The following is a 24,496-nucleotide window of genomic DNA, read 5'->3' as shown; positions in this document are numbered from 1 at the left end:
GCCTCCGGCGAATTCTCATTGGCTAGACCCCTCGCCCGAACGGTTCATTGGTTAGTCGCACCGACCAATGGCCGCTCAGAGTCCGCGAGCATGCGCAAGGCCTCGGCTTGGGGGCCGGTCTCGGCGCGGCGCGGCGACGTGCGCCTGCGCGCGCGGACCCAGAAAGGCGGAAGCGGAAGTTGGGGGGCGCGTCAGCTCCGAAAGAGGGAGCGCCCGCGGCGTCGGTCCGGAGCGGGGTCGCCATGGGGCGAGGCAGCGGCACCTTCGAGCGTCTCCTAGGTAACGTGTCCACCAGCCAGCTCGCCGTCAGCTCTCTCGCGCACCCGCCAGACGCTGCCTCTATAGGTCTCAGGGGAGCGGGCCGGCCGCCCTGCTCGGCCTCCAGCCTCCCTGGAACACGACACATTCCCGGGCCTCGGGTGTGGCCTCCGGGGCTGTGCACCGCGGCCCGGGGGTCCAGTGAGGGATGCTCTTTGGGAGTCCGCGAGGACCTCGCCCCCTCCGGTCCGACGGGCCGGAACCGATTGGGCCAAAGTCCTGAGTCATGAAGTGTATGACTCAGGTCCTAGCTTCATGTGGGTCGTTTGACCCTAATGCTTGGTCGAAGGCTGTGGAACCGATACTGCCCTCCTTAAACCTTTGCGAGCCCCTTGGGGGTTGCTTCCTAGGACCTGTTTATTCCTTGTGTTCTAAAAGTGTCCCTGGGTTTTGGAAGACATTTTCTCTCCCTGTTGAAGGAGCTTGTTGATCCTATTTGAACCTCCTGGGAAGTGTAAATTTTAGGAGGGAAAATGGGTTTGCCTTGCATGCCCCATTCCCGCAATAAAAATATAGTGTGTCCCCGAACAGGCGCCAGAGTGCCTCCATAGTCTGCTCGTTTGCTTTCCGAACTAAGGTTTTCAAAGGGGATTGTGGAAACATTTTTCTTATTCTCCCCTCTGGGGAGGTTCAGCACTTCAGGTACCAATCCAGTAATTTGCCGAATCGGTGACAAAGTTGGTGTGTCTTTGGATAGCTCATCCTTGTAGAAGAGAGGGGATGAAGATGTGAAGAGTGTTAGCTGGGGAATCCAGAGGTCTCTCCAGCGCCTGCCCTGCTAAGAGCTAATAATATAAAGGACAAACCATCTCAGTGATGGGGCTCTGAGAGCCAGGTGACCCTGTTGTTGTACGTACTGTTTCGAAGTGCCCAGCAAGCTGTGATATAGGGTATTCATGTCCCTCTGTTTTACCTTGAAAAGGGATGGAGGCAGTGCCTGTCTCCTGAGGGTCTGTGGGAACTCGAGTGATTCAGAGTTTGAAATGACAGCTGATCGGAGCAAGCACAACAGCCATGAGTCTCTGTAATTTTCACATTATTTGCGTCTTGCACGGGGTGTGTGTGTGTGTGTCTGTGTGTGCCATTTCCAGGATTGTCACTGTGCTTCAAGAGGATTGTCTGTTTGGTTCAGCTGTTTAAAAAGGGGAAATTGGTAACCTGGGAGCCACCTAGGAAACAGCACAGTGGGTCCCCTGAGTGACATCTCTCTCCTTTAGACAAAGCCACCAGCCAGCTTCTATTGGAGACGGACTGGGAGTCCATTCTGCAGATCTGCGACCTGATCCGTCAGGGGGACACACAGTAAGTGAGCAGGGCCTGTCCTATAAAGCGAGGGGAGGTCACATACAATGCTGACATCTTTTTGTTCCCACTCCACTTCAAAGGTTAAGTTGACCACAGGAGCTTTTTTTTTTTAATATTATTTATTATGTATACAATATTCTGTCCGTGTGTATGTCTGCAGGTCAGAAGAGGGCACCAGACCCCATCACAGATGGCTGTGAGCCACCATGTGGTTGCTGGGAATTGAACTCAGGACCTTTGGAAGAGCAGGCAATGCTCTTAACCACTGAGCCATCTCTCCAGCCCCCACAGGAGCTTTTTTGTATGTTTGTTTTTGTTTTTGAGACAGAGTTTCTCTGCGTAGCTTTGGAGCTGTCCTAGAACTCAATCTGTAGACCATGCTGGCCTCGAACTCACAGAGATCCTCCTGCCTCTGCCCCCTGAGTACTGGGATTAAAGACATGCGGCACCACCGTCTGTCTCCCCAAGGGTTCTTTATGTAGACAATTGCCTTATCTACATCTGGGTATTTTGTTATGTTGGGACAATTAAAACTGTACAGTTTGGAGATATTTAGAGGTCTGAAGGACCAAGATGGTGTGTGGAAGTCTGGGTGTGGAGTTTAGTTGGTAGAGTATTTGTCTAGTGTGTGTAAAATCTTGGGTTCATCCCCAGCACAGCATAAACCAGACATGATGGCACTGCCTGTAGTCACAGCACTTGAGGTGAAGACAGGGTCTTTTTTAGTTACACACTGGACTGGAGGCCAGCCCGGGCTATATGAAACCGTGTCTCAGAAAACAAGGATGGCAGATTGCTCTCCTCACCTTATGGAGACATTTCCCCTCCATCCCTCTTACTGGTGTCTTTAGTGCTTTTATTTTTTTTTTCTTTCAGAGCAAAATATGCTGTGAATTCCATCAAGAAGAAGGTCAATGATAAGAACCCACACGTAGCTTTGTACGCTCTGGAGGTAACTAGAGCCCTGCTGCAGTGTCTTTTGGTTCCCATACTCAAAGATTCTCTTCCTCCTGCTGTGCGGCAGCCATGCCCACTTTGCTGGGCACAGATCAACTAGTGGATCACTCTGGCACTGAGTACAGTTGGAGCCCTCCTATGGGAATAGGGAAAGTATCAAAAATGCTTCTCTATCTGTAGTCCGAACATACACACATGAAGGATGGGATGGCCGTCACCTTTGACCACAAGATATTGTCAGGGCCTGCAGCCTGTCTTTGAGTGCTGTTTGGGGTTTCTAACAGGTTGAGTGGACTCAGAGGCCTGTTGCGGCCTGTCTTCCAGCAGGAAGAAGGCCCTGCCCTAGACACAGCTAGGCCTTTTTTGTTTGTTTGCTTTTTGAGACAAGGTTTCTCTGTATAACAGTTTTGGCTGTCCTGAAACTCACTCTGTAGACCAGGCTGATCTTGAACTCACAGACATCAGCCTGTTTCTGCTTCCCGAGTGCTGGGATGAAAGACGTGTGCCACCACCACCCGGCAAGCTAGGTCTTTATCTTCCTTGTGGTTTTCAGGTGATGGAGTCTGTGGTAAAGAACTGTGGCCAGACAGTCCACGATGAAGTGGCCAACAAACAGACCATGGAAGAGCTAAAGGAGCTGCTGAAGGTAGGTTTCCTAGAGTCTTGAGGGAAGACAGAGTCAGGTAGAGTGCCAGCTCTTCTAAGTGTGTGTCGCCTACAGAAGGAGGAGGTGAGGGTAAGAGTAGAGGTCCCATGGGGCTGAGTCCTCAGGGCTGTGGGCAGAGGTGGTCATGGAGTATCGTAGGAGCTGGGGAAGAGGTCTCAGGGCTGTGGGCAGAGGTGGTCATGGAGTATCGTAGGAACTGGGGAAGAGGTCTCAGGGCTGTGGGCAGAGGTGGTCATGGAGTATCGTAGGAGCTGGGGAAGAGGTTTGGAGTCGCACATTCAAGAGTGGGAGAAGTCTGAGCCATGAAGGTGCAGAAGTTAGAGTTTAGGTCTGTCTGTGGCACGCCAAGAGGGCAAAATGATAGAGCAGGAGCTGCTCCACGGAGGGTGGATGAGAGCTTACTGGAGCCTTGTGAGATTGTCCCCAGGAGGACCTGAGGCGTTGTCATGTGGATGGTGATGCAGCAGGGTTGGTGGGCTGGGCAAATGACGCTGTTTCATGTGAGACAGCTCCAGGCTTTGGTCTCATGGGAACCTTCACCCTCAACCCATGCTGCCGAGAACCTGTCTCGGGCACTGAGTTGTTAGCTGACCCTTCTAACTTGGGGCCTAAATCAGACTTTTGTTGCATAGCTGGAGGAGGGCAAAGCGTCAGGTGACCTCCCTGCTCTGCACCAGGCTGGTCTGCTTGGAGAGAAGCCCGGATCCCAGTGTAAGAGCTGTTGTGTCTCCTTGAAGCTGCTTGATCTGTGTCATCAACAGAAAGTGTTGTGACCTCCCTCAGAGGGTGCCAAGCGTGAGGCTGTGCTGTGGTTCTCAGGGCCTGAGCCTTGTGGAGAAACATCTGGAGAGGACATCCCTGCCTCTTTCAGACAATGGCTGGAGGGAGATCTGACTCTGTGGTGTCTGTGTCCTAAGACCTAAGGCAATGCTTCATGTCCCGCCTGGTGCCTCTAAGAGGCAGTCGGAGCCCCAGACTTTAGTGATGATGCGGACAGAGAACTATGTTTCTGGCCAAGGCGCCATGCAGAGATGGAGAAGGAGTCATGGCTGTAGGTCAAGCAATGTAGCTTCTGGGGATTCTCTGATTTCTCTCAGGATTAAGAATTGTGACTCCAGGCTGGAGAGGTGGCTCAGAGGTTAAGAGCACTGGCTGCTCTTCTAGAGGTCCTGAGTTCAATTACCGGCAACCACACAGTGGCTCACAACCATCTGTAATGAGATTTGGTGTCCTCTTCTGACCTCCAGGCACACATGCAGGCAGAACACTGTACATAATAAATAAATAAATCTTAAAAAAAAAAAAAAAGAATTGTGACCCTGACCCTGCACAAGTGTAGATTCTCAGGAGGGTCGCTCCTGAGATTAGATGGGTGCCTGGTAGCCACCCAGGGACTCTCTCTGGTCTTTGTGCCAATTGTCTCTACTCAGGGCACTTGGTCTTGCAAGCTGCCTCTTCCCTCTGAGACCTCAGACACCTCGAGTCTCCCGCAGCCCTTCCCACTTTCTTCTTGCTCTACAGAGGCAGGTGGAAGTTAATGTTCGGAACAAGATCCTGTACCTGATCCAGGCCTGGGCACACGCCTTCCGGAATGAGCCCAAGTACAAGGTGGTCCAGGACACGTACCAGATCATGAAGGTTGAAGGTAAGTTAGAACTGCACAGCTCCAGGCTGGGAAATTGTCCGAGTGATGAGGGGCTCGGGGTAGACTGGTCTTCCTGAGTGACTGGCAGTGAGGCTCTGACAAGGTCCTGCTTTCTACACTTCCACCCACAGGGAGGCAGCGGGCTATATTAAGTCAGGAAACAGTAAAGTCTGCGGACAGGCACACACATTGTGCTTCCTGGGGTAGCACGAATGAGCAGTCTAGGAAGACCTCTCAAGTGAATTTGATGGATTCTAGGCGTTCTGAACACCAAGAGCAACCGCAGGGCCTTGGCACCTTTTTTATTTTGTTTCGCTTTTATGTTTATGGGTGCTTTGCCTGCAGTATGTGTGGACCACATGCTGCCTGATGTCCCTGGAGGCCAGGAGAGGGTGCGGGATCTCCTGGGGGCTAGGCTTACAGATGGTTGTGAGCCACGATTTGTGTGTTGGGAATTAAACTGGGGTCCTTTGGAAGAAACAGCCAGTGCTAAACCACTGACCCGTTTCTAGCTCTGCCCTGGCACTTTTTGCAGAGGACTCTGGTTCAGACCCCGAGGTCAGAGTACACTGTACCTGCTGGAGGGGACAGAAGGGTGGTTCATTCCAGAGGAGAGCAAGGCCAGAATGTGCTATTGCTGTGTGTGTGGCAGGAAGTGATTCTCAGGTTTTTGGCCAGGGCATGATGTCTGAAGGTCTTTTCTCAAGTCCCCTGTCTGCATTCCTTGAGATGTAGCAGCCCTAGAGAGCTGTGGGGTTTCCAGAGAGCGGGCAGTGAATTAGGATATTTGGTGATACTTTGGCTTTGGGACTTGGAGAACTCTAGTGTTCTGTCCTAATCCTGTTAGGTTTTTTTTTGAGACAGGGTTTCTCTGTGGCTTTGGAGCCTGTCCTGGAACTCGCTCTGTAGACCAGGCTGGTCTCGAACTCACAGAGATCCTCCTGCCTCTGCCTCCTGAGTGCTGGGATTAAAGGCGTGCGCCACCATCGCCTGGCCTAATCCTGTTAGTTTTATCTGATGAGGCAGATGTCAGGAGTTAGGAAGTGGTGACCCGAGAAGGAGCCAGTGGTAGCTAAAACCTTTTCTTCCTAGGACACGTCTTCCCGGAATTCAAGGAGAGTGACGCCATGTTTGCCGCGGAAAGAGTGAGTCCTGGCTCAGCTCTGCTGATCAGTTCAGGAGCTTTTGGGAGGACAGAGGAGGGAGGTCCTGGGGCTCTTTCTTGTTCGGGGTTTGGTAAGGATGGCTCATGCCTTTTTTTTTTTTTTTTTTTTTTTTTTTTGGTTTTTCGAGACAGGGTTTCTCTGTGGCTTTGGAGCCTGTCCTGGAACTAGCTCTGTAGACCAGGCTGGTCTCGAACTCACAGAGATCCGCCTGCCTCTGCCTCCTGAGTGCTGGGATTAAAGGCGTGCGCCACCATCGCCCGGCTTGGCTCATGCCTTTAATCCCAGCTTTCCAGAGGAGGATTGCTGTGAACTCCAGGACATCCTGTGCTAAGTATATAACAAAACCCTGACTCAAAAGAAAGAAAATGTCAAGCCTTGGGGATTTCGCTAGTTGTAAAGCCCTTACCTGTCATGACCCGAGGTTCAGGGTTTAGCACTCAGCACTGTTTAAAAAAAGGAAGGAAAGAGCCGGGCGGTGGTGGCGCACGCCTTTAATCCCAGCACTCGGGAGGCAGAGGCAGGCGGATCTCTGAGTTCGAGACCAGCCTGGTCTACAAGAGCTAGTTCCAGGACAGGCTCCAAAACCACAGAGAAACCCTGTCTCAAAAAACCAAAAAAAAAAAAAAGGAAGGAAAGAAAGAAAAACAAGAGACTGAATTTCTTTACACACCCTAAAGCTAGGCTAACTGCAGTGGCCCATACCTGTAATCTCAGAGCTTCAGAGGCTGAGGCAGGCAGATCTCTGAGTTTAAAGCTAGCCTGGTCTACACAGTGAGTTGCAGGACAGCCAAGGCTACATAGAGAGACCCTATCTCAAATATACAACAAGAGAATCCACATCCACAAACCTGGGAAGTGTCAGGAAGCCTGTTAGGAGCAGGTTCCTTTTTTTTTTTGAAGCAACTTAATCCTGGGTCATGTGGTTGGTTTGCATATCACTAATTTGGGACCCTCTCTAGGTGCCTTTCCTGTCTGGGATGTGGGGTAAGTTGTGCCATCTCTGGGCACTTGGGACGGAGAATGTTATGTGATTGTGACTATTGTCCCCAGGCCCCTGACTGGGTGGATGCCGAGGAATGCCACCGCTGCAGAGTACAGTTTGGGGTGGTGACCCGCAAAGTGAGTATCCCCAGGGACTTGAGTGTTCAGTTCATGCCCCTGCCTCTTCACAAAAGCCATGCTCCTTTTGTGTGATGCTATCTCTTCTGCTCCAGCCTGACGGTTTTGAAGTAAATCCAGCTCAGACCTGGGGTGCTTGAGGCAGGAGTTTGGTGTTTGGCATCCATGATGATGAATGAGTACCTTCATCTGAAGTTTGCCTGGTGGGCAGGGTCCAGCTTCACCTTGGGGATCTGAACATCCCAAGCTTAGACTGAGGTCTGAGTCAGGGCCATTTTAGTGTTTCTCCTGGGTTGGGCAAAGATCCTTTCTTTCTTTTTTTTTGTTTTTTGTTTTGTTTTGATTTTTTTTTTTTTTTTTTTTTTTTTGGGACAGGGTTTCTCTGTGCGCTCTAGCTATCCTGGAACTCAGATCTGTAGACCAGGTTGGCCTCGAACTCACAGAGATCCGCCTGTCTCTGCCTTCCAAGTACTGGGACTAAAGGGGTGTGCTACCACCGCCTAGCCTGTTGTTTATTTTTAATTCCTTCAAATGGTGGCTGAAATTGAGTGTCCTGTAAGCCTCCCATCTTTTTTGCTCTACTTGTCCCTGTCCTGGCTCCCACTCACACAAGGGAGTTCTGGCTGGTAGGCAGTCAGCGTAACCGTAACCAGCATCACTGGACCTGTCCCGCTTTGTCTCACAGCACCACTGCCGGGCATGCGGGCAGATCTTCTGCGGCAAGTGCTCTTCCAAGTACTCCACCATCCCCAAGTTCGGCATTGAGAAGGAGGTGCGCGTGTGTGAGCCCTGCTACGAGCAGCTGAACAAGTGAGTGTAGACTCCTGGGCCTCTCAGGCTCCTGAAGCCGTCACAAGTATTAAGGCCAGCCCGTGTAGCCTTCTCAGGCAGCCCCACCACCCCAAATTCTGGGACAGATGGTGGACAGAATAACATGACCCCACAGTGGCCTAATCCACATAGCAGGTTGCAGACCAGCTAGGTCTACGTGAGACCCTGTCTTAGAAGAACCAAAAGCAAAGGAAAGAACGCTTGCAGAAGAGGGGCGCAGGTGATAGAGACGTGTGTATGCGCGTATGCATGTGCACAGGGGAACACGTGCAAGCCCCTCGCTTGGATTTCTCAGTTATGGTTCCCCTCCCCCTCATCCTCATGTCCCCGGATGTTTCTGTTTTATTCTACATTTTTAGAATCTGTTGGGGTTGGGAAGGAGACATAGGTGGGCATGAGTGCTGGTGCTGTGTGTGCCTGTGGAGCTCAAGGGAAACTGTGCAGTCGATTCTCTTCCTCTGGGGGCCAAGCTTAGGTCTGCCATGCTTGCTTTCAAAGGAACTTCATTCCCACTAAGTGGTTTTGATGGCCCTAACGTGAGTTGTGTGAACTTCATGGTCTTCTATGCTTGAACATGCCTAGTGTCCATTCCAAAAAGGCAGATGGTCTAAGAAGTCGGTGCTGTATTGTCACAGGACATGGGACGTTGTGTTGCCAGCACCTGTCCTCTGGGTATTCCAGTTTGACCACTGCCCTAGGAAGGTCCCTGTTGGGATATGCCAGGGTTTCGGAGTATATTTTCTGTATTATCGTACCTCGCCAGTCTCCTTAACCAGGACGGTGTTTTTAGCTGTTAGTTGTGATGCACCCGTCTCCAGGGTCCGTTCCTCCATTGGAATCTAAGACTACTTGGTGCTTAGCTGGAGAGCCCCAGGCGTGAGGCTGTGTCCCTCCCCCATCTGTCACTGATAACCTTTGACCAGTTGGGTGAGGAGGCTGCTCCCAAGGACACCCTGGTTTTTTGTCCCCTCCCCCTTTCTGTTTCAGAATACACTGACATTAAATTGATAGAATTTGCTTTCCAGTGAGATCTACAGTTTTGAGAAGCTTCACATCTAGTCAGAGCCAACATCATAGAAGCAGATAAGAGAATGTGCTCCCAATCACAGTTTATAGCGGGATCCTTTCCTTTTCTTTCTTCTTTTTTTTTTTTAGATAAATTTCTTTATTTTTAATTATATGTGTGTGTCTGTGTAGAGAAGGTACAGGTGTGTGAAGGTGCCTAAGTAGGTCAGATTCATCCGATCCCTCTGCAGTTTGAATGGCAGGTAGTTGTGAGCTGTCCCATATGGGTGCCAGGAACCTGATCCTCTGGAAGAGGGAACAGGCCCGTAACCCCTGAGCCGTCTCTCCCCTAGTGCAGTGGACTTCTTGCGTCCAGTTAGTCACACTGAACGTGGCGGCACATCACTTGTACAGGACACAGGTCTTGCTGAAAGGAGCTCTTTTGTCTTGAAATGGGAAGTGCCTTGATCGCACATGAGGCTGGGCCTCGGCTTTGCACAACTCTTTCCATCGGTGAAACCCAACCCTTGTTCCACAGAGGTCCATTCCTAACCATGTCCTATCTTCTAGCTGCTCGGCTTCCCTCCTCCTTTAGAAATCCTGAGTATCCTATATATATGTGCCCCTCAGCCACACTTGTGGAGAAATCTCTGCTCTATATCACACTCCAGAAAATTCCTGGCTTGCCTGGACCTTGATGCCCTTTCTGGCATCTTCTGAGGGAAGGCCCATTGCTGGTCATGGCAGGTGCAGTCAGCAATGTCTAGGTGCTATAGAGAGCCCCTTGCTCAACTCAGCCAGGAGAGGGCCGACCTAGGCCAAGTGACCCACTCATGCTCTGCAGCTGGCTGAGGGGCCAGGGTCTCTTCTGCCATTCCTCGGATGTGGGCATGGAGCCACATGTCCCTGTCAGACCTGCATTGTCGGTCTTTGGAGATGGTGTGAGGAGTCCCTGGGAGGCTGGTGTCAGTGTCTGGTCACTTACAGCGTCTCGTCTTGCTGCAGGAAAGCGGAAGGAAAGGCTGCCTCGACCACAGAGCTGCCCCCAGAGTACCTGACCAGCCCTTTGTCCCAGCAGTCTCAGGTGTGAGGCCCCTCCCATCCCTAGAACACTTTCTCAACTCTTTCCGGGGCCCTTCTCATTTCGCCCTGTCTGTCTTCAGCTGCCCCCAAAGCGGGATGAGACAGCCTTGCAGGAAGAGGAGGAGCTGCAGCTGGCGCTGGCCCTCTCTCAGTCTGAGGCTGAGGAGAAAGAGAGGATGGTAAGCCATGGGGCGCTATGAAGGTCACCTTGAGTTTCCACAGCCACACGCTCCCGCTCCCTTAATGATGTCTGCTCCTTCCTGATTCTGCCTCAGAGACAGAAGTCAACACACACAGGGCACCCAAAGGCAGAGCCCACACCCCTGGCCTCATCTGCACCCCCAGCCGGCAACCTGTATTCGTCCCCTGTGGTGAGTTGTTTCTCACTTTCCAGGGATCACCAGGGGGGTTCTGCTGGTTTGGGGCTTTGTTGTAGGGGTACAGAGGACACCGAGAGAGGCCCCCTGCCAGGGAGTATTACAGATCTGACCTCTGGAGACCCACCTCACTCCCACCCTCAGTCCTAGAACTGAACTCTCCTGGAGGCTCTGTGGAGCTCTTCACTGTAGCCAGCCACGAATGGGGCCCAGAGCTGGAAACAGCCCTGGTACCTGCTAGCTGAGGACACTCTTCCTCCTCCTCAGATTGTGAGCACGGCTCACACACTAGGGCTTCACTGTCTGTGTAAAGTGCCGGCACCTGCCCTAGGAAGTCAGTAAGGCCTGGGTGCTGCCCTGTACCTTAGTAAAGTTAAAGATTGATGCGAAACGTGACAGTTTCATGACTCAAGATCTTAACACTGTATTGCCAGAAGGAAAGTGAATGCCAGGCCCAAAGGCCCTGAGAAGGAAAGGGCTGGCAGGTGCCAGACAGGGTTAGACCGTTGGCCAGCCCTGAGAGCTGCCGTCCTTTGGTGCCATCTGGGTCCCTGTGGGATTGACTGCTTGGGGATCACATTACCCCTTCAGCCTGTTGCTCCTCACACTCTGTTTGTCTCCCCAGAACTCATCAGCACCTCTGGCTGAGGACATCGACCCTGAGGTGAGTGGCACAGTGTGGAGCTGCCCTGTCCTGTTCGCGACCACAGCCTTGATGCCCTGTCCTGTTCGCGACCACAGCCTTGATGCCCTGTCCTGTTCCCGACCACAGCCATAACTCCCTCTCCTGTTCCCGACCACAGCCATAACTCCCTGTCCTGTTCCCGACCACAGCCATAACTCCCTCTCCTGTTCCCGACCACAGCCATAACTCCCTCTCCTGTTCCCGACCACAGCCATAACTCCCTCTCCTGTTCCCCGACCACAGCCATAACTCCCTCTCCTTTCCTTATTGCTTTGCAGCTTGCACGGTACCTCAACCGGAACTACTGGGAAAAGAAACAGGAGGAGGCGCGGAAGAGCCCCACACCATCTGCCCCTGTGCCCTTGACGGAGCCAGCTGCCCAGCCTGGGGAGGGGCATACAGCCCCCAACAGCATGGTGGAGGTAAGAGGCTCCTCTGCACTCTTGACTGCCAGTTCTTAGAGCCAGGTATGAAGCTGGCCAAAGATGCCCTTACTTAACTCTGATTTCTTCCAGGCTCCTCTTCCAGAGACAGACTCTCAGTCCATAGCTCCCTCCAGTGGCCCCTTTAGTGAGGTAAGCTCTGCCTCCTGTCCTGGTTGGAGGGCTATGTCAGAGCAAGGAGTCTCAGGCTCCAGCTGTCCTGCAGTCCCTAGTGTTCCAGAGCAGCTCAGAGGAGGGCCTCCCTATCCCCCAACTTCTGAGCTGGTGCCAGCCATACCCAGGCAGAGGTTTCTCCCCAGCTCTGCGCTGGTGAGCAGTGTCCTGGTGGACAGGAACCTCAGGTTGTCTTTGTTGCTTTGTGCGTAGAGCAGGATGCCGCCGCCGACAACGCTCACTTGTCAAGCAGGTTAAGGACTGGATCATTTGTCCATGCCAGGCCCTAAACACAGTGGGCCGTGCCTGTCTGCCAGCCTAACACCTTTTTAGGGACACTTCTAGGCTTAGCGGGCATGGTGTGCACCCCTGATGTGGTGTTGCTCAGCCCCCTACTTTGCGTCTCCAGCAGTACCAGAACGGGGAGTCAGAGGAGAGCCACGAGCAGTTCCTCAAGGCCCTACAGAATGCCGTCACCACTTTCGTCAACCGTATGAAGAGCAACCACATGCGGGGCCGCAGCATCACCAATGACTCAGCCGTGCTGTCCCTCTTCCAGTCCATCAACAGCATGCACCCGCAGCTGCTTGAGCTGCTCAACCAGCTGGATGAGCGCAGGTGTAGGTGTCCAGGTGCCCTGCAAGGGCTGCTTCAGCTCCCAAGGCAGTAGGCTTGTGAGCCCCATCCGGTGGTTAATTGTTCCTGGGGTCTTGTGAAACCCTGGGCTCCACTGAAGCTCTTGGGAGGTGGTCCCATTGGTGGGGCCTGCTCTGCTCCTTTCTATCTATAGCCCTGACCAAGCAGAACAGAAACCCATACCAGCTAGGCCTGAAGCTGTGAGAGGGCTGAGCTGCCCTGTTCTCTGCACACAGTGTACTACGAGGGGCTTCAGGACAAGCTGGCACAGATCCGTGATGCTCGGGGAGCCCTGAGTGCCCTGCGTGAGGAACACCGGGAGAAACTGCGCCGGGCAGCCGAGGAGGCCGAGCGCCAGCGTCAGATCCAACTGGCACAGAAGCTGGAGATCATGAGGCAGAAGAAGCAGGTGTGGCACCCGACCTGGCATATGGGTAGGGGAGGCCCAGGCTGGCCTGACCGCCTCCTGTCTGTTGCTGCAGGAGTACCTGGAGGTGCAGAGGCAGTTGGCTATCCAGCGACTACAGGAGCAGGAGAAGGAGCGGCAGATGCGCCTGGAGCAACAGAAGCAGACTGTCCAGATGCGCGCCCAGATGCCTGCCTTCCCCTTGCCTTATGCCCAGGCATGTGCTGCCCACCCCACTTTGCCCCTCCTGGGCCAAGGACAACCCCTCTGACTGTTGGCTCTTCTTTGTTTCTAGCTCCAGGCTATGCCCACAGCTGGGGGTGTGCTCTACCAGCCCTCAGGCCCAACCAGCTTTCCTGGCACCTTCAGCCCAGCAGGCTCAGTAGAGGGCTCCCCAATGCATGGTGTGTATATGAGCCAGCCAGCCCCAGCCACTGGCCCCTACCCCAGCATGCCTGGCAGCACAGCAGGTAACCTTGCCAGCTTACAGAAGGTCATGACAAAGCGTTGTCCAAATTCTCTAAGTGAATATTTTTCTATAGTTGTTTTTTCCTGTCTATATGGAAACACGTGTTCATATACACACACAACTCCTTTCCTGATCTGTTCTAGAGTGAGGGGCAGGTGAAGCTCCTTCTTCACCCACAGTGCATTTCCTAAAGTCAGGATGTGCTCACAGACAGGAGACATTGGATCACACACTGCCCAGGGAAGACGTCTGTGCTAACAGAAAATCCCCTTGTTGCTGTCAGTCAGGCTGCTGCACCTTGTTCTCCCAAACTTTGCCCGTTCTGTTTGTGCCACATGGTGCCGACTTGAGCCCCTCTGAGCACGGTCCTGTAGTTGGCAAGTTGCCTTCAATTTGGTTTGTCTGGTGTTAGTACTTGCTGGGGCCGTGGACTACACCTTTAGTCAGAAAGGCACCAGATGGAACTTTGACATGTGGGGTACACTGCATTGCTTAGTTACATCCCTGCTAACTGGGGTGGGCTCAGCAGGCATCTCGTCACTTCTGTGTGACTGAGGCGGGTTCCACGGTCATCGCATCTGTTTCCATTATCGCCACGTACCATTTTAGAAAAGACCTTGAGACTGGAAAGGCCCTGGTACTCAGACTCCTGCATCTTCTAAGTTTTTCTTGAACTTCTGTTTGCCAAGTAGTGCCTTTCTCTTAGCCTCATCCTTCCTCTGGAAGGAGGTGCTTGCCCTTTTCTGCTCTTGTCATTTATGTAGGTGTGAACTTTCTCTGTGTAGCCCTGGCTGTCCTGGAACTCACTTTGTAGACCAGGCTGGCCTCGAACTCACGAGATCCTCCTGCCTCTGCTTCCCGAGTGTGGGATTAAAGGCATGCGCCACCACGGCCCCATTATTTATTTTCTGAGATAGGGTTTCACTATGTAGGCCTGGCTGGCCTCGAGTCAGAGGTCCCCCTGCCTCTGCCTTCTGTGTGCTGGAATTAAAGTGTGTGACATGGTTTCATGTTTTTCATTATATGTTTGTGTTTCTGTCTGAGTGTGTGCATGTGAGTGCAGGAACCTTCAGGGGTCACAGGAGGTCTCTGGAGTCTTTAGAACTGACATGGGAGCTAAGATCTAAACTTGAATCCTCTATAAGAGGAGTGTGCTGTGAGCGGTGGTGCACACCTTTAATCCCAGCCCTTGGGAGGCAGAGGAGGCACATATCTGAGTCCCAGGCCAGCCAGGGCTACACAGAGAAACGCTGTGTGGAAAAACCAACCAACAGAGGAAGAGTGTGCTCTTTTAACTGCTGAGCCATCTCTCTGTCCCCATTTCTTTTGACTTTAATACACATATTATCGTTGGTAGGACCCGTGTGAGTCTGCCAGCCACTTCTGTAACCTTGACTGGCCTGTCACTTTCTGACCAGGGTAGCTTGGTACTCTGCTTGGCTTGTCCATTCTTCAGATCTCTGGGATCCTGCTTCCTCTTTGTGGGGACAGCCATTAGAAGCAGTATCTCAGGCTGCGCATGGTATGTGCAGCTACAACACAACACGAGAGGTCGAGTCAGGAAGACTCTAGTTTAAGACCTGTATTCCGCACAAACAGTGAAGCCGTGGGTTCCTAGGATGTGTTGACAGTTTCTCAGTCACAGAGCACACTAGTTCACGCTAGTTCTTCTCGTCCTGACAGCTTGGGGTGTCCTTCGTTTCCCCTGTGTATTGGTTCGTTTCTGTCCCACGGAGTCTTTCCTGGAATATTAGCGTGTTTGTCTTTGTTCCTCTCATCTGGAATGTGAAACTCCCAGTTATGAGCGCCAGGAACCTCATGTCAGCTCTCCCTGGCCCCTTCCCTTCTCTGCGACTGCCCCGTGTTTCAGTGCAGTTTGAAGGGAGGGGGTGTGGCTCAGGTAGAGTACCTGCCTATCATGTTCAAACCCCTGCCTTCAGCCCTCAGCGCTACAAAAACAAAAGTAATTAGGGTCATTTTTTTTTTCTGCTTTCATTTTCTTTTAGGATCTACTTCCCCTTGTTGGCTTTACCTGCCTTTTATAAGTGAAGCATGTACTTGGTTCTGAAAGTCACAACAAAAGGAAAACCCCAGGAAAGGGCATTGTCTCCCCCCTCTGTCCTTCCTGACCTAAAGCAGCTCATCTTTCCTGTTACAGATCCCAGCATGGTCAGCGCCTACATGTACCCAGCAGGCGCTCCTGCGGCACAGGCAGCCCCACAGGCCCAGGCTGGGCCCACCACCAACCCTGCCTACTCCTCCTACCAACCCACTCCAACTCCAGGCTACCAGGTATGTGGGCAAGGTCGCCCCCTCTCCTCTGCTCCCAGCCCTTGTCTGTTCCCTCACTCCCCCCCCCCTCCTTCCATAGACTGTGGCTTCTCAGGCCCCGCAGAGCCTCCCAGCCATCTCCCAGCCTCCACAGACCAGCACCATAGGCTACATGGGGAGCCAGCCAATGTCCATGGGCTACCAGCCGTACAACATGCAGGTAAAGAGGCCTAGTTTCTTCTGGGCATAAGATGGGTTAGCAGAGGACAGCTCCTCCCCTACTGGGCCCTCAATTTTTCTTTCTTCAAGCAGAAGGGTCTGTGTCTTTCTGGTCACAGACTACTAAGTGTTGGGCTCAATCTTACTCTCCACAGAATCTTATGACCACCCTTCCAGGCCAGGACGCATCTCTGCCAGCCCAGCAGGCCTACATCGCAGGGCAACAGCCCATGTACCAGCAGGTGAGCCGTCTTCAGGCCACTTCCCTGACCCTCGAACCCTTGCACTAGGTTTATACTCAGGGGCTTTTCTCATTCATCAAAATGAGGACATGCAAGTCAATGCAAACATGTATGTGCATGTGCTTGCATAGCAAAGACAGACTTACACCAGCCTCTTGAGTGCCTTGGCATTGTGGGTTACTCTGTGGTGCAATGAAGCTTGCTCTAAACAGAAGCTCTTGTGTGTGGACAGAAGGGTGATGGGACTTGTCTGCTCTTCCTCTCCAGATGCCACCTGCCACTGGCCCTCCCCAGCAGCAGCCCCCTGTGGCCCAGCCACCGCCTGCACAGGGACCGCCAGCCCCGGGCAGTGAAGCCCAGCTCATCTCATTCGACTGACCTTGAGTCAGGCACTCACCACCCAGAGTAACACTATGGTTCACCAGGAACCACCCATGTGTCTAACTAGCCATTTCCTCCCCGTGACTGCCCTGTAGTGTCCCTTCTCCTGTGAGCAAGGGGTGGGCCTTCCCCCTTGGCCCTCGTCCCTGTCCTCAGTGGTCTGGCTCCTTGTCACTGGCTCCCTGCTTTGATCCTGATGCAGTCTGCCTTCCCCAGGGCTGGGACTCTGCAGGGCAGGTAGGACCTCCTCTGGGGAATGCTGCTGTGTGGGGCCTGCCACAGGTGACTGCTGTCCCAGAGTCTGATGTGAACTGTGGTGTCCAGGCATGGCTCCAGCACAGTGCGGTGGAGGCGTCAGGCATGTCTAGCTTCCCTACTCCTCCGTTGTCATCTCCAGTGCAGAACAGTGCTAATAAAGTGTATTTCAGAAGCTGTCGTGAGTGTCTGGTGCGGCACTGTGAGGGTACTCTTCATTGCAATAATCTGCATCAGTCCTGGAGCTTGGGAGGTCTTCTTGCTGGTGGGCACTCTGTATGGACTCCCGTGGCACAGAGTATCACCCAGCAGTTGAAAAAGGGCGCAAAGGTGGGCTTTTACAGCCTCAGTGGAGTCTAACCACTGCTTACGTTTTCAGTTTTCAGTATCTCACCCTGGAAAACACATTTCAGCCTGGTGTTTGGTGAGGATATCCAAGCCGTAAATGTCGTGCTTTCCCTCCCAGCTAAACGTCTGCTTTGGGTGTGCATTCAAACCTGGGGGAACAGCCGGGCGGTGGTGGCGCACGCCTTTAATCCCAGCACTTGGGAGGCAGAGGCAGGCGGATCTCTGTGAGTTCGAGACCAGCCTGGTCTACAGAGCTAGTTCCAGGACAGGCTCCAAAGCCACAGAGAAACCCTGTCTCGAAAAAACAAAAAAAAAACAAACAAAAAAAAAAACCTGGGGGAACAGCATGCACTCTGCACGTTGGGGAAAGGGTGACAGGTTTCTAGAACAATGGATTGGCCCTTCGTTTATGCTTGGCACTAGATCCCTGGATTATAGCGTTAATCTCTTGGACGTCTGAGCTGAATTCAAGGGTCTACGCGACGGTCTCCTTAGGTAGGGGTCGCTGGCGCATTCCGCTGGCAACACAAAGGGCTGCCCTACAGGGCTTTCAGACACCGCTAGCCCAGCACTACTTCCGGGCCAAGACTGCGTCTGCGCGTCGCGTCGCGTCGCTTAGTGCGTAATATCAGGCGCCGACCCAGCCTAGAGCAGCGGGCTTCGGCTCTAATGCTTGGAGGCCTCGCGGCTAGAGCGGCCCGGTCAGCTCGCCTGCTCCCGGCTAGAGCGCCGCTTCCGCACAGATCCGCGTGTGACCTTCCCGCCTGTGGAGCTATGCTGCCAGGGGCGGCTGGCCGCGTGTGGGGGTCGCGGCTTGGGCTGCGGGGAGCAGCACTCCGCCTTGCCAGGTAGAGTGGGAGGCTCTGGAGCGCTGTGGCCGGGGCGGCGGGCCGGAGCAGGTCCGGAGGGCGCGGGTGGCGGGCGCATGGCCACCTTCCGCGGCCCTGCTGGTGGGGCGTGGAGAGGACGGCTCGGCCTGGGCGACCTTGGGCACAGGTAACTTTCGTCCCAAGCTTCCCGCCCCTGCGACCCGGCCGTGCACGGCTGCGTAGCTCGGGCCCGGAGCCTTGGAATGCTTGGTGCAGTAGAATGCACCCACTAGGCAGATGTGTTTCATTCAAGCAGAAGCTTGCAGTTTCCGGCAGGATTGCCGGCATAATCTTGTGGGGTTCTGAGACTCTTTGGGAAACGTTGGGAAGCTTGGAAGGTCCCTTTTAGCCTCGGCTGGTGAATTCTGTCCCCAATGGTGGAGGACTGAGCACCTGTATCCTTTGCGCTCTCTGGTCTCCGCGTTTCCCCTTTTCGCGGGTCTGATGTCTGTCTGCATGGGGGGCTAGGCAACAGGTCCCCAGCGTCTGCGCAGCGCGGCAGTTGAGGAGCAGCAGCCACAGAAGGAGTGAAGCCCTCGCGGGTGCCCCTCTCGATAATGCTCCCAAGGAATACCCTCCCAAGATCCAGCAACTGGTCCAAGACATCGCCAGCCTCACGCTCCTGGAGATCTCAGACCTCAATGAGCTCCTGAAGGTATTGGGAGAGCTCTCCACAGACCGGGACTAAGGTCCCTGTCTTCTGTTTGTATTTTGGGAGTTTGGTATTTTGCCAAACCAGGGTCAGAGGTCCGTGTCTCTTCTAGATGTGTCCTGGGAGTTTGGCAAATGTCAGGTGTGCTTTTTCTAGATGCCAGGGCCAGCCAGTCTTGTGCCTTCATTATGAAGAACAACCAGCCACTGAAACTTCTCTTGTGTCCCACAGAAAACGTTGAAGATCCAGGATGTTGGCCTCATGCCAATGGGTGGCATGATGCCTGGTGCCGTCCCTGCCGCAGCAGCAGCAGCCCCTGAGGTGAGCCTAGGCAACAGAAGGAGCCATTTCCATGTGCCTAGTTACTGCTGACCTCAGCATGTGGCACGTTTTTCTAGCCCCTGCTTGGGTCTGTAGCTGTCATTAGTGTGTCCCCCTTGTGCGCTCCCCCGCAACACCTCTGGGAACGCCACTCTGTCAGAGGCACTCGAGGTCTTGTTTTATTTATGGCTGTATGTATGTGGGTGGTGTACACGTTACAGCTCGTGGGGAGGGGTAAAGGGGGACACCTTTCAGGAATTCTCTCCTCCACGCTGGGTCCTGACAGTAAAGCTCATGTCCACAAGTTTCCCCTTCACTCTGCGCTAGGCTGGTGGGTAGACCTTACCTCATAAAGACACGGTCTTGTGACTAGTTCGTCAAACAGCAGTGCGGTGAGTGCTGTTGACGGAAGTAGGCAAGGCGCAGGGATGTGGTCCTAGCGTGCCTGCTTCCTGTGTGAGGTGCACTTTGGCTTGGAGACCAACAGGCAGGCCGCTGAAGTTGGGTAGCGGCTGGAATTTCAAGGAAGGCCTCCACAAGCTGACAAAGAGAAAGTGAGACGTTCCTCACAGCTCCAGCTGATGGGTTTCCAAGCAGTCTGTAAAATCTGAGTAGGGTCCGGGCATGGTAGCCTACACCCCTAATCCCAGCACTTGGAGATAGAGGCAGGTGCATGTCTGTGAATTCTAAGCCACCCAGGACTAGATTCAAGCCTAATGTTTTGTTTTGTCATAAGGATTTATTTTTATTCGTGTGTGTGTATGTATGTCCGTGTGCCACATTTATGTGGGCACCTAAGGAAGCTAGAAGAGGATGTTGGATCCCTTCAAGGTGGAGTTAAAGGCCCTGTGACCAGCCTTATGTCACATGGGTGCTGGGACCTAAACTCATGTTCATTTGAGAGAACAACATACCTAACCCCTGAACTTCTGAAGCGAGGGTTGGATTCATTGTCTAGATTGGAGTACTATTGCCATTTGGTCCTATATCAGGAAGCCGACACCCAGGCATGCCCTGGATGGTAGGACTGAGCTGGGGCCATGAGGTCTCCGTGCATCAGATCAGGAGTACCATGGGCTCTCCCGTCCCACTGTGAGCTAGCTTGGAAGAGTGGGGTTTAAAATGGTTGTCATTTAGCCGGGTGGTGGTGTCGCACACCTTTAATCCCAGCACTGGGGAGGCAGGCAGGCGAATCTCTGTGAGTTCAAGGAGAGCCTGGTCTACAAGAGCTAGTTCCAGGACAGGCTTCAAATCTACAGAGAAACCCTGTCTTGAAACACACACACACAAAGAAAAACAAAAGAAAAAAGCTGTCATTATTGACACATAGGTTTTGTTGGTTGAAGACTGAGATAGTCCTGATTTTTCTATATCTCCAAAGCGTTTATTCTTCCTACCTCATAAGTACAATTGCTTGTTACCTGTGCATGCTTGCGTGTGTTCCCTTGGGAGCCTCACCTGTGCGTGCTTGCGTGCTTTCCCATCGGAGCCTCAGGCGCCACTCACCTTATTTTTGAAACATGGTCTCAGTTGGCCTGGAGTAACAAGACTTTTTCTGTTTTGCCAGTCAGCTCCCAAACAATGACACGGAGAAAGTTCAGCCTTAGATTAGGCTTGTCAGCCTAGTTCTTTTAACTAAATTAACCATTTATATTAATCTGCATTTTGTCGCATGGCGTTACCTCTCTTCCATCCTTCGTTTACTGTTTCCTCTTCACATTTCCTGTGTGCCTCTATTTCTCCTCTTTGTTTCTGTCCCCAGAAATCCCGCTTATACCTCCTGCCTAGCTGTTGGCCAATCAGCTTTTTATTGCTCCAATCACAGCAGTGCATCCTCACACACTGTTCATATATCCTACGACAACGCTAGGCTGGCTAGCAGTGGGCCATTAGCACCCTCCTATTTACCTTAGCAGTGCTGGGGTTACAGGCACAAGCTGCCATGCAGGAGCTCCAGGGGTCGGGCTCAGGTCTTTACTGTTGCAAGGCAAACCCTTCACCAACTGAGCCATCTATTCAACCCACAAATTACAGTTTAAAGAGAGGTAAAGTAAACCGGACAGTGGTGGCACACACCTTTAATCCCAGCACTCAGGAGGCTGAGGCAGGTGACCTCTGAGTTCTAGAGAGGGCTGGGGTAAAATGTCAGGAGATAAAAGGAGTGTGCAGCTTGTTTCAGGGCCTTGCCCTGTGGGAGGTAGAAGCAGAGCTGATTGAAAGGGGTCTGGTACAGCTTTGTAGAGGGCAGAGCTCAGGATCTGTTGATCTTGCTGCAGGTCCTGGTGGGCAGCCTTTCCTCATCCTTCCTCACCCTACCTCTTTCCACTCCCTAAGGTGGCTGAGGCAGAAGACATCCCCAAACAGAAAGAACGGACACACTTCACCATCCGCCTGACAGAAGCAAAGCCCGTGGACAAAGTGAAACTCATCAAGGAGATCAAGAACTATGTCCAGGGCATAAACCTTGTGCAGGTGGGACCCCATTCTGAGCCTTCGCCTATGCTGGGGGTGAAAGTTCTCGGGCTCTAGACCCTTTTAGGATGAGCTTCGTTATGACTATAAGTGCCACAAGCTCCTTACTGCTGTCTCTTTTTAGGCCAAGAAGCTAGTGGAGTCCCTGCCCCAGGAAATCAAAGCAAACGTAGCCAAAGCCGAGGCTGAGAAGATCAAGGCAGCCTTGGAAGCCGTGGGTGGCACTGTAGTTCTGGAGTGACACCCCCGTTCTGAGGACTTTTGGACTGGGGTCCCTGGGACCTGGGCAAGGCCGCTCACCCCTGCTTCACTCCCAGGTGGGGTGTTGGGAGCAACAGCTACTGACACTGGAGACCGAGATCTGGGAGAGAGACAGGACGGACCTGCTGTGATGGGGAGGGCCGCCACAGCTGTGCAGAGCTCTCCAGATTGCCTTGAGAACTTACAGAGTGAACACGCCCCTGTGGCTACTGAGAAAATACACTGTTGAGGCTGGGTGTGTGTGGTGAGTGGTGTGTGCCCGCCGTTGGTGGCGCAAAGGGTCATCTAGAGGCATGTGTTCCCCGGACCTTCCTCAGGTTGTCTGCCCCTGCCTCTCCTCCCTGTTGGCAATGTTGAGGGTCTACAGCCATCCATCACTTCTGTTGTGCAAGGACCCATCCTCTGATCCCCACGGTTGGCAGATTTGTGTCCACACAGGCTTAGCAGGGGCTGGTGTGCAGCTCGAGTTGGGGTTGGGAGTGATCTGAGATTTGGATGTGAAATTTCCATTTAGATGCTTGCAGTTTGAAAAGCAACAAAGTGTAATAGTGATCCAACCTACCAAGACAGTCCGGGTCCAACATCACCCCAGTCAGGGTGGATGGAGGCTGCGCTGTTACCCCTAATGCCCAAGGCAAGGGGGGTTGTACGTGGGGGATAAAAGTTCTGGCTGACTCACCAGACTGGAGCAAGGTGGCAGAAGGGTCTTGTATTTGCAAGACTTGGAAGACCTGACTAAGCCTGAGGTGGGTCACCCCATGTGTAGTAGCAATTTTTGTTCCTAGACCTCAGCAGAGCCTGGGAGAGGAACAGACGTTTCCTTAGTTGGTCTTAGACCTGAGCCCAGATCCTCAGAGGTGTTTGAGAAGGTGCACCCTGGCCTTGGGCCTCCTGTTGGAAGAACGTTTGCAGTTTCTTAGAGAGACCAGGAGAGGGTGAAGTGCTCAGCAGTGTTGCTCTGTGAGGCCTACGGAATCCCGGCAGCCCCACCCAGCTGTGGGCTGGTCCACTTCACATAACAAGGAACTGATTTTCCAATGAACTTCTGGCCTCGGCTACCAGCATTGCCACACTGCCCAGGTTAATGATTTCCCAGCAGTACTTTGGGGCTGTCTCCACAAAGGTGGCTACCAGGTGACCTAGGCATAACCTGCCTGATACTGCTAACACCTGGGGCAGTAGTGCCAGATCTCAAGAACCCCAGGTTGGGCCTGTCCTGGGGCCTGGAAAGTTCACCTTGGCTCTGAGTATCCTCAGCCGGGACCAGTGTCTCTGGTCAGGGGGTAGAGTGACCACTGCTGACCCTGCTCCTGTGATTCTGGAATCTGAAGGCAGACCCGAGGGTGCGGGTGATGTAGATTGTGGTAAAGCACTCAACAGTGTGAAAGCTGAGCCCTTTCGCAAGCACTGCAAAAAAAAAGTTGGGCCCTAACTTGACAGGTGAGGTCCCTCCCCAAGTCTGGCCACCCCAGCCTTTCTCTGCCTGATCCAGATTACATTGTGGGCCCTAGATCACTGCATGTATGTGTGTTGAGGCCCGTCTTAGCTGCCCAGTAAGAACCTGTCCTTAGCTCCTGGCCTCCTTTCCCTTGTCAGGGCTCCAGCTCTCAGAGAAGGGTAGATGCATACATATCTGTAGTCTGGTAACCAGGTGAGACTAGACAGCTGTGGGCATAGCTTTGTTCCCGTGCTGAGTTAGCCTTGAACAAGGTCATTCCACTGTTTTAAGTTTCTGGGAAGATCAGTCAGGCCCAGCCTACCCAACCCTCGGTTCCTGGGCAGGGCTGGTCTGTATCAAGACCAGGTGCTGCTTCTGGTCTCTCAGCAACCCATGGAGCTGACCTGGGGACCTGCCTATCCCCAAGGTGCGCATGGTCCCCTACCAGCTGCAGGAGAAGAATGGATCCACCTTGCTATAGATCTCATCCCCGAGTGTAGTGTGCCCTGGGCATGGGAAGGAACGCCAGGACAACAAGTGAGATGCCAGGAGCTCCCCTGTCGTGTTATCTTGGTGCCCTGACAATGAGCATCTCAGCATGGGAGGCCGCCTGGGCTTCAGGAAGACACAATTTGCTCCCTTCCACCTCCCTCCCTGCTGTGAAGCTGGGCACTGGGTGGCAGGACTGGATACAGCAGGGCCGGAGCTGTTTGCGAGGTATTTCTCTGCATCAAATAGAGACCAAGTCAGAGCTGCAGGGGAAGTCTTTGTTAACTCATATAGCCAGACTTAAAGCAGCCTTGGGACTTGGAATTCACCTTGCCTAGCGGGTACACCCTTGGGCTAGGAGCATACACGGATTTCTTTGCCAATTGTTGGGAGGTGGGGATGGACTTCTGGCTGGTAGATTGGAGCTGCCTCCTAGGAACCTGAGCCATTAGCCAACCATGAAGACTTCACAGCTCAGAACCTTCTCCATGGCGGCCGCCTAGGGCTATGTCCGCAGCAAGGCTTGAGCCGAGTTGCTCTTGGCAGGGACTCACTGGGTGTGTGGCATGGGGGGAGGAGCACCGCTATCCTTCACTGAGAGTCTTTTGTCCGTGGTTTCTATTTAATTTGCAAACCGGCCCCAAGAAGGTTTCCATCCCCCTACATCTGGGCGGGGGCTGGACTCTGTGGTCAGGGGGATGGGGGACCGAGGTCCATTGCTGCAGCACGTGTCCTTTGCCTGGGTAACTCACGAGTCAGCGCCAGGGTGCAAGTTCAGACTAAGGCTAGGGGGGCTGGTAGGAAACCAGCCTCCCGATGGGTGGAGGATGGCAGACGACCTTCGGATCCGCGACCCAAGCCATAATCTAGAGAATGGATGTGGCTATGGTCTAGCTCCAGGGGTTTCACGGTCGTCCGCGGCGGACCCCCTACCTCGGCCCCTTGCAGCCTCCCCTTTAAGAGGGTGGGCGGAGCCTCCCAAGGCCCGAGTCCTGCCGTGGGTGGAGTCCGCC

The 24,496-nt window shown here is 53.3% G+C and overlaps 2 protein-coding genes across 3 annotated transcripts; both read left to right on the top strand.

The window, feature by feature from the left end:
* Window positions 1-143: 143 nt before the first annotated feature.
* Window positions 144-16,808, top strand: LOC121444100 (hepatocyte growth factor-regulated tyrosine kinase substrate). Of its 2 annotated transcripts, none has more exons than XM_041645870.1 (22): window positions 144-279; window positions 1,536-1,620; window positions 2,500-2,575; window positions 3,134-3,226; window positions 4,769-4,892; window positions 5,985-6,037; window positions 7,109-7,177; window positions 7,863-7,987; window positions 10,019-10,097; window positions 10,177-10,275; window positions 10,372-10,467; window positions 11,099-11,137; window positions 11,437-11,580; window positions 11,674-11,733; window positions 12,167-12,374; window positions 12,627-12,799; window positions 12,873-13,013; window positions 13,092-13,266; window positions 15,424-15,557; window positions 15,637-15,756; window positions 15,911-15,997; window positions 16,265-16,808. In XM_041645870.1, the coding sequence occupies exons 1-22, from the start codon at window positions 243-245 to the stop codon at window positions 16,373-16,375; spliced, it is 2,328 nt and encodes a 775-aa protein (XP_041501804.1). In that variant the 5' UTR covers window positions 144-242; the 3' UTR covers window positions 16,376-16,808. The 2 variants fall into 2 exon arrangements, with proteins under 2 accessions (XP_041501804.1, XP_041501803.1); XM_041645869.1 differs by having other exon boundaries at window positions 145-279; window positions 12,164-12,374.
* Window positions 16,809-16,911: 103 nt separating this feature from the next.
* On the top strand, window positions 16,912-21,790 carry LOC121444088 (39S ribosomal protein L12, mitochondrial-like). Its single transcript, XM_041645843.1, is given in 7 exon segments — window positions 16,912-16,963; window positions 17,527-17,582; window positions 17,585-17,829; window positions 18,319-18,505; window positions 18,734-18,823; window positions 21,158-21,295; window positions 21,420-21,790. Coding segments are annotated over 7 exon segments (885 nt in total). The 3' UTR covers window positions 21,537-21,790.
* Window positions 21,791-24,496: the final 2,706 nt, after the last annotated feature.

Source organism: Microtus oregoni, unplaced genomic scaffold (assembly GCF_018167655.1).
Source record: "Microtus oregoni isolate MIOR12 unplaced genomic scaffold, Mior012 000117F_ref0000505, whole genome shotgun sequence".
In the NCBI taxonomy this organism is placed as follows: Eukaryota; Metazoa; Chordata; class Mammalia; order Rodentia; family Cricetidae; genus Microtus; species Microtus oregoni.
Note: the sequence above shows the minus strand (reverse complement) of the source record. Positions and strands in the feature narration are given on the sequence as shown.

Bases quoted from the DNA above. Each gene is read 5' to 3' on its own strand.
- LOC121444100 (XM_041645869.1), top strand. From the start codon at position 243: ATGGGGCGAGGCAGCGGCACCTTCGAGCGTCTCCTAG. The intron at 3,227-4,768 runs GTAGGTTTCCTA...CTTGCTCTACAG, and splicing joins AGCTAAAGGAGCTGCTGAAG to AGGCAGGTGGAAGTTAATGT. The intron at 15,998-16,264 runs GTGAGCCGTCTT...CTTCCTCTCCAG, and splicing joins AACAGCCCATGTACCAGCAG to ATGCCACCTGCCACTGGCCC.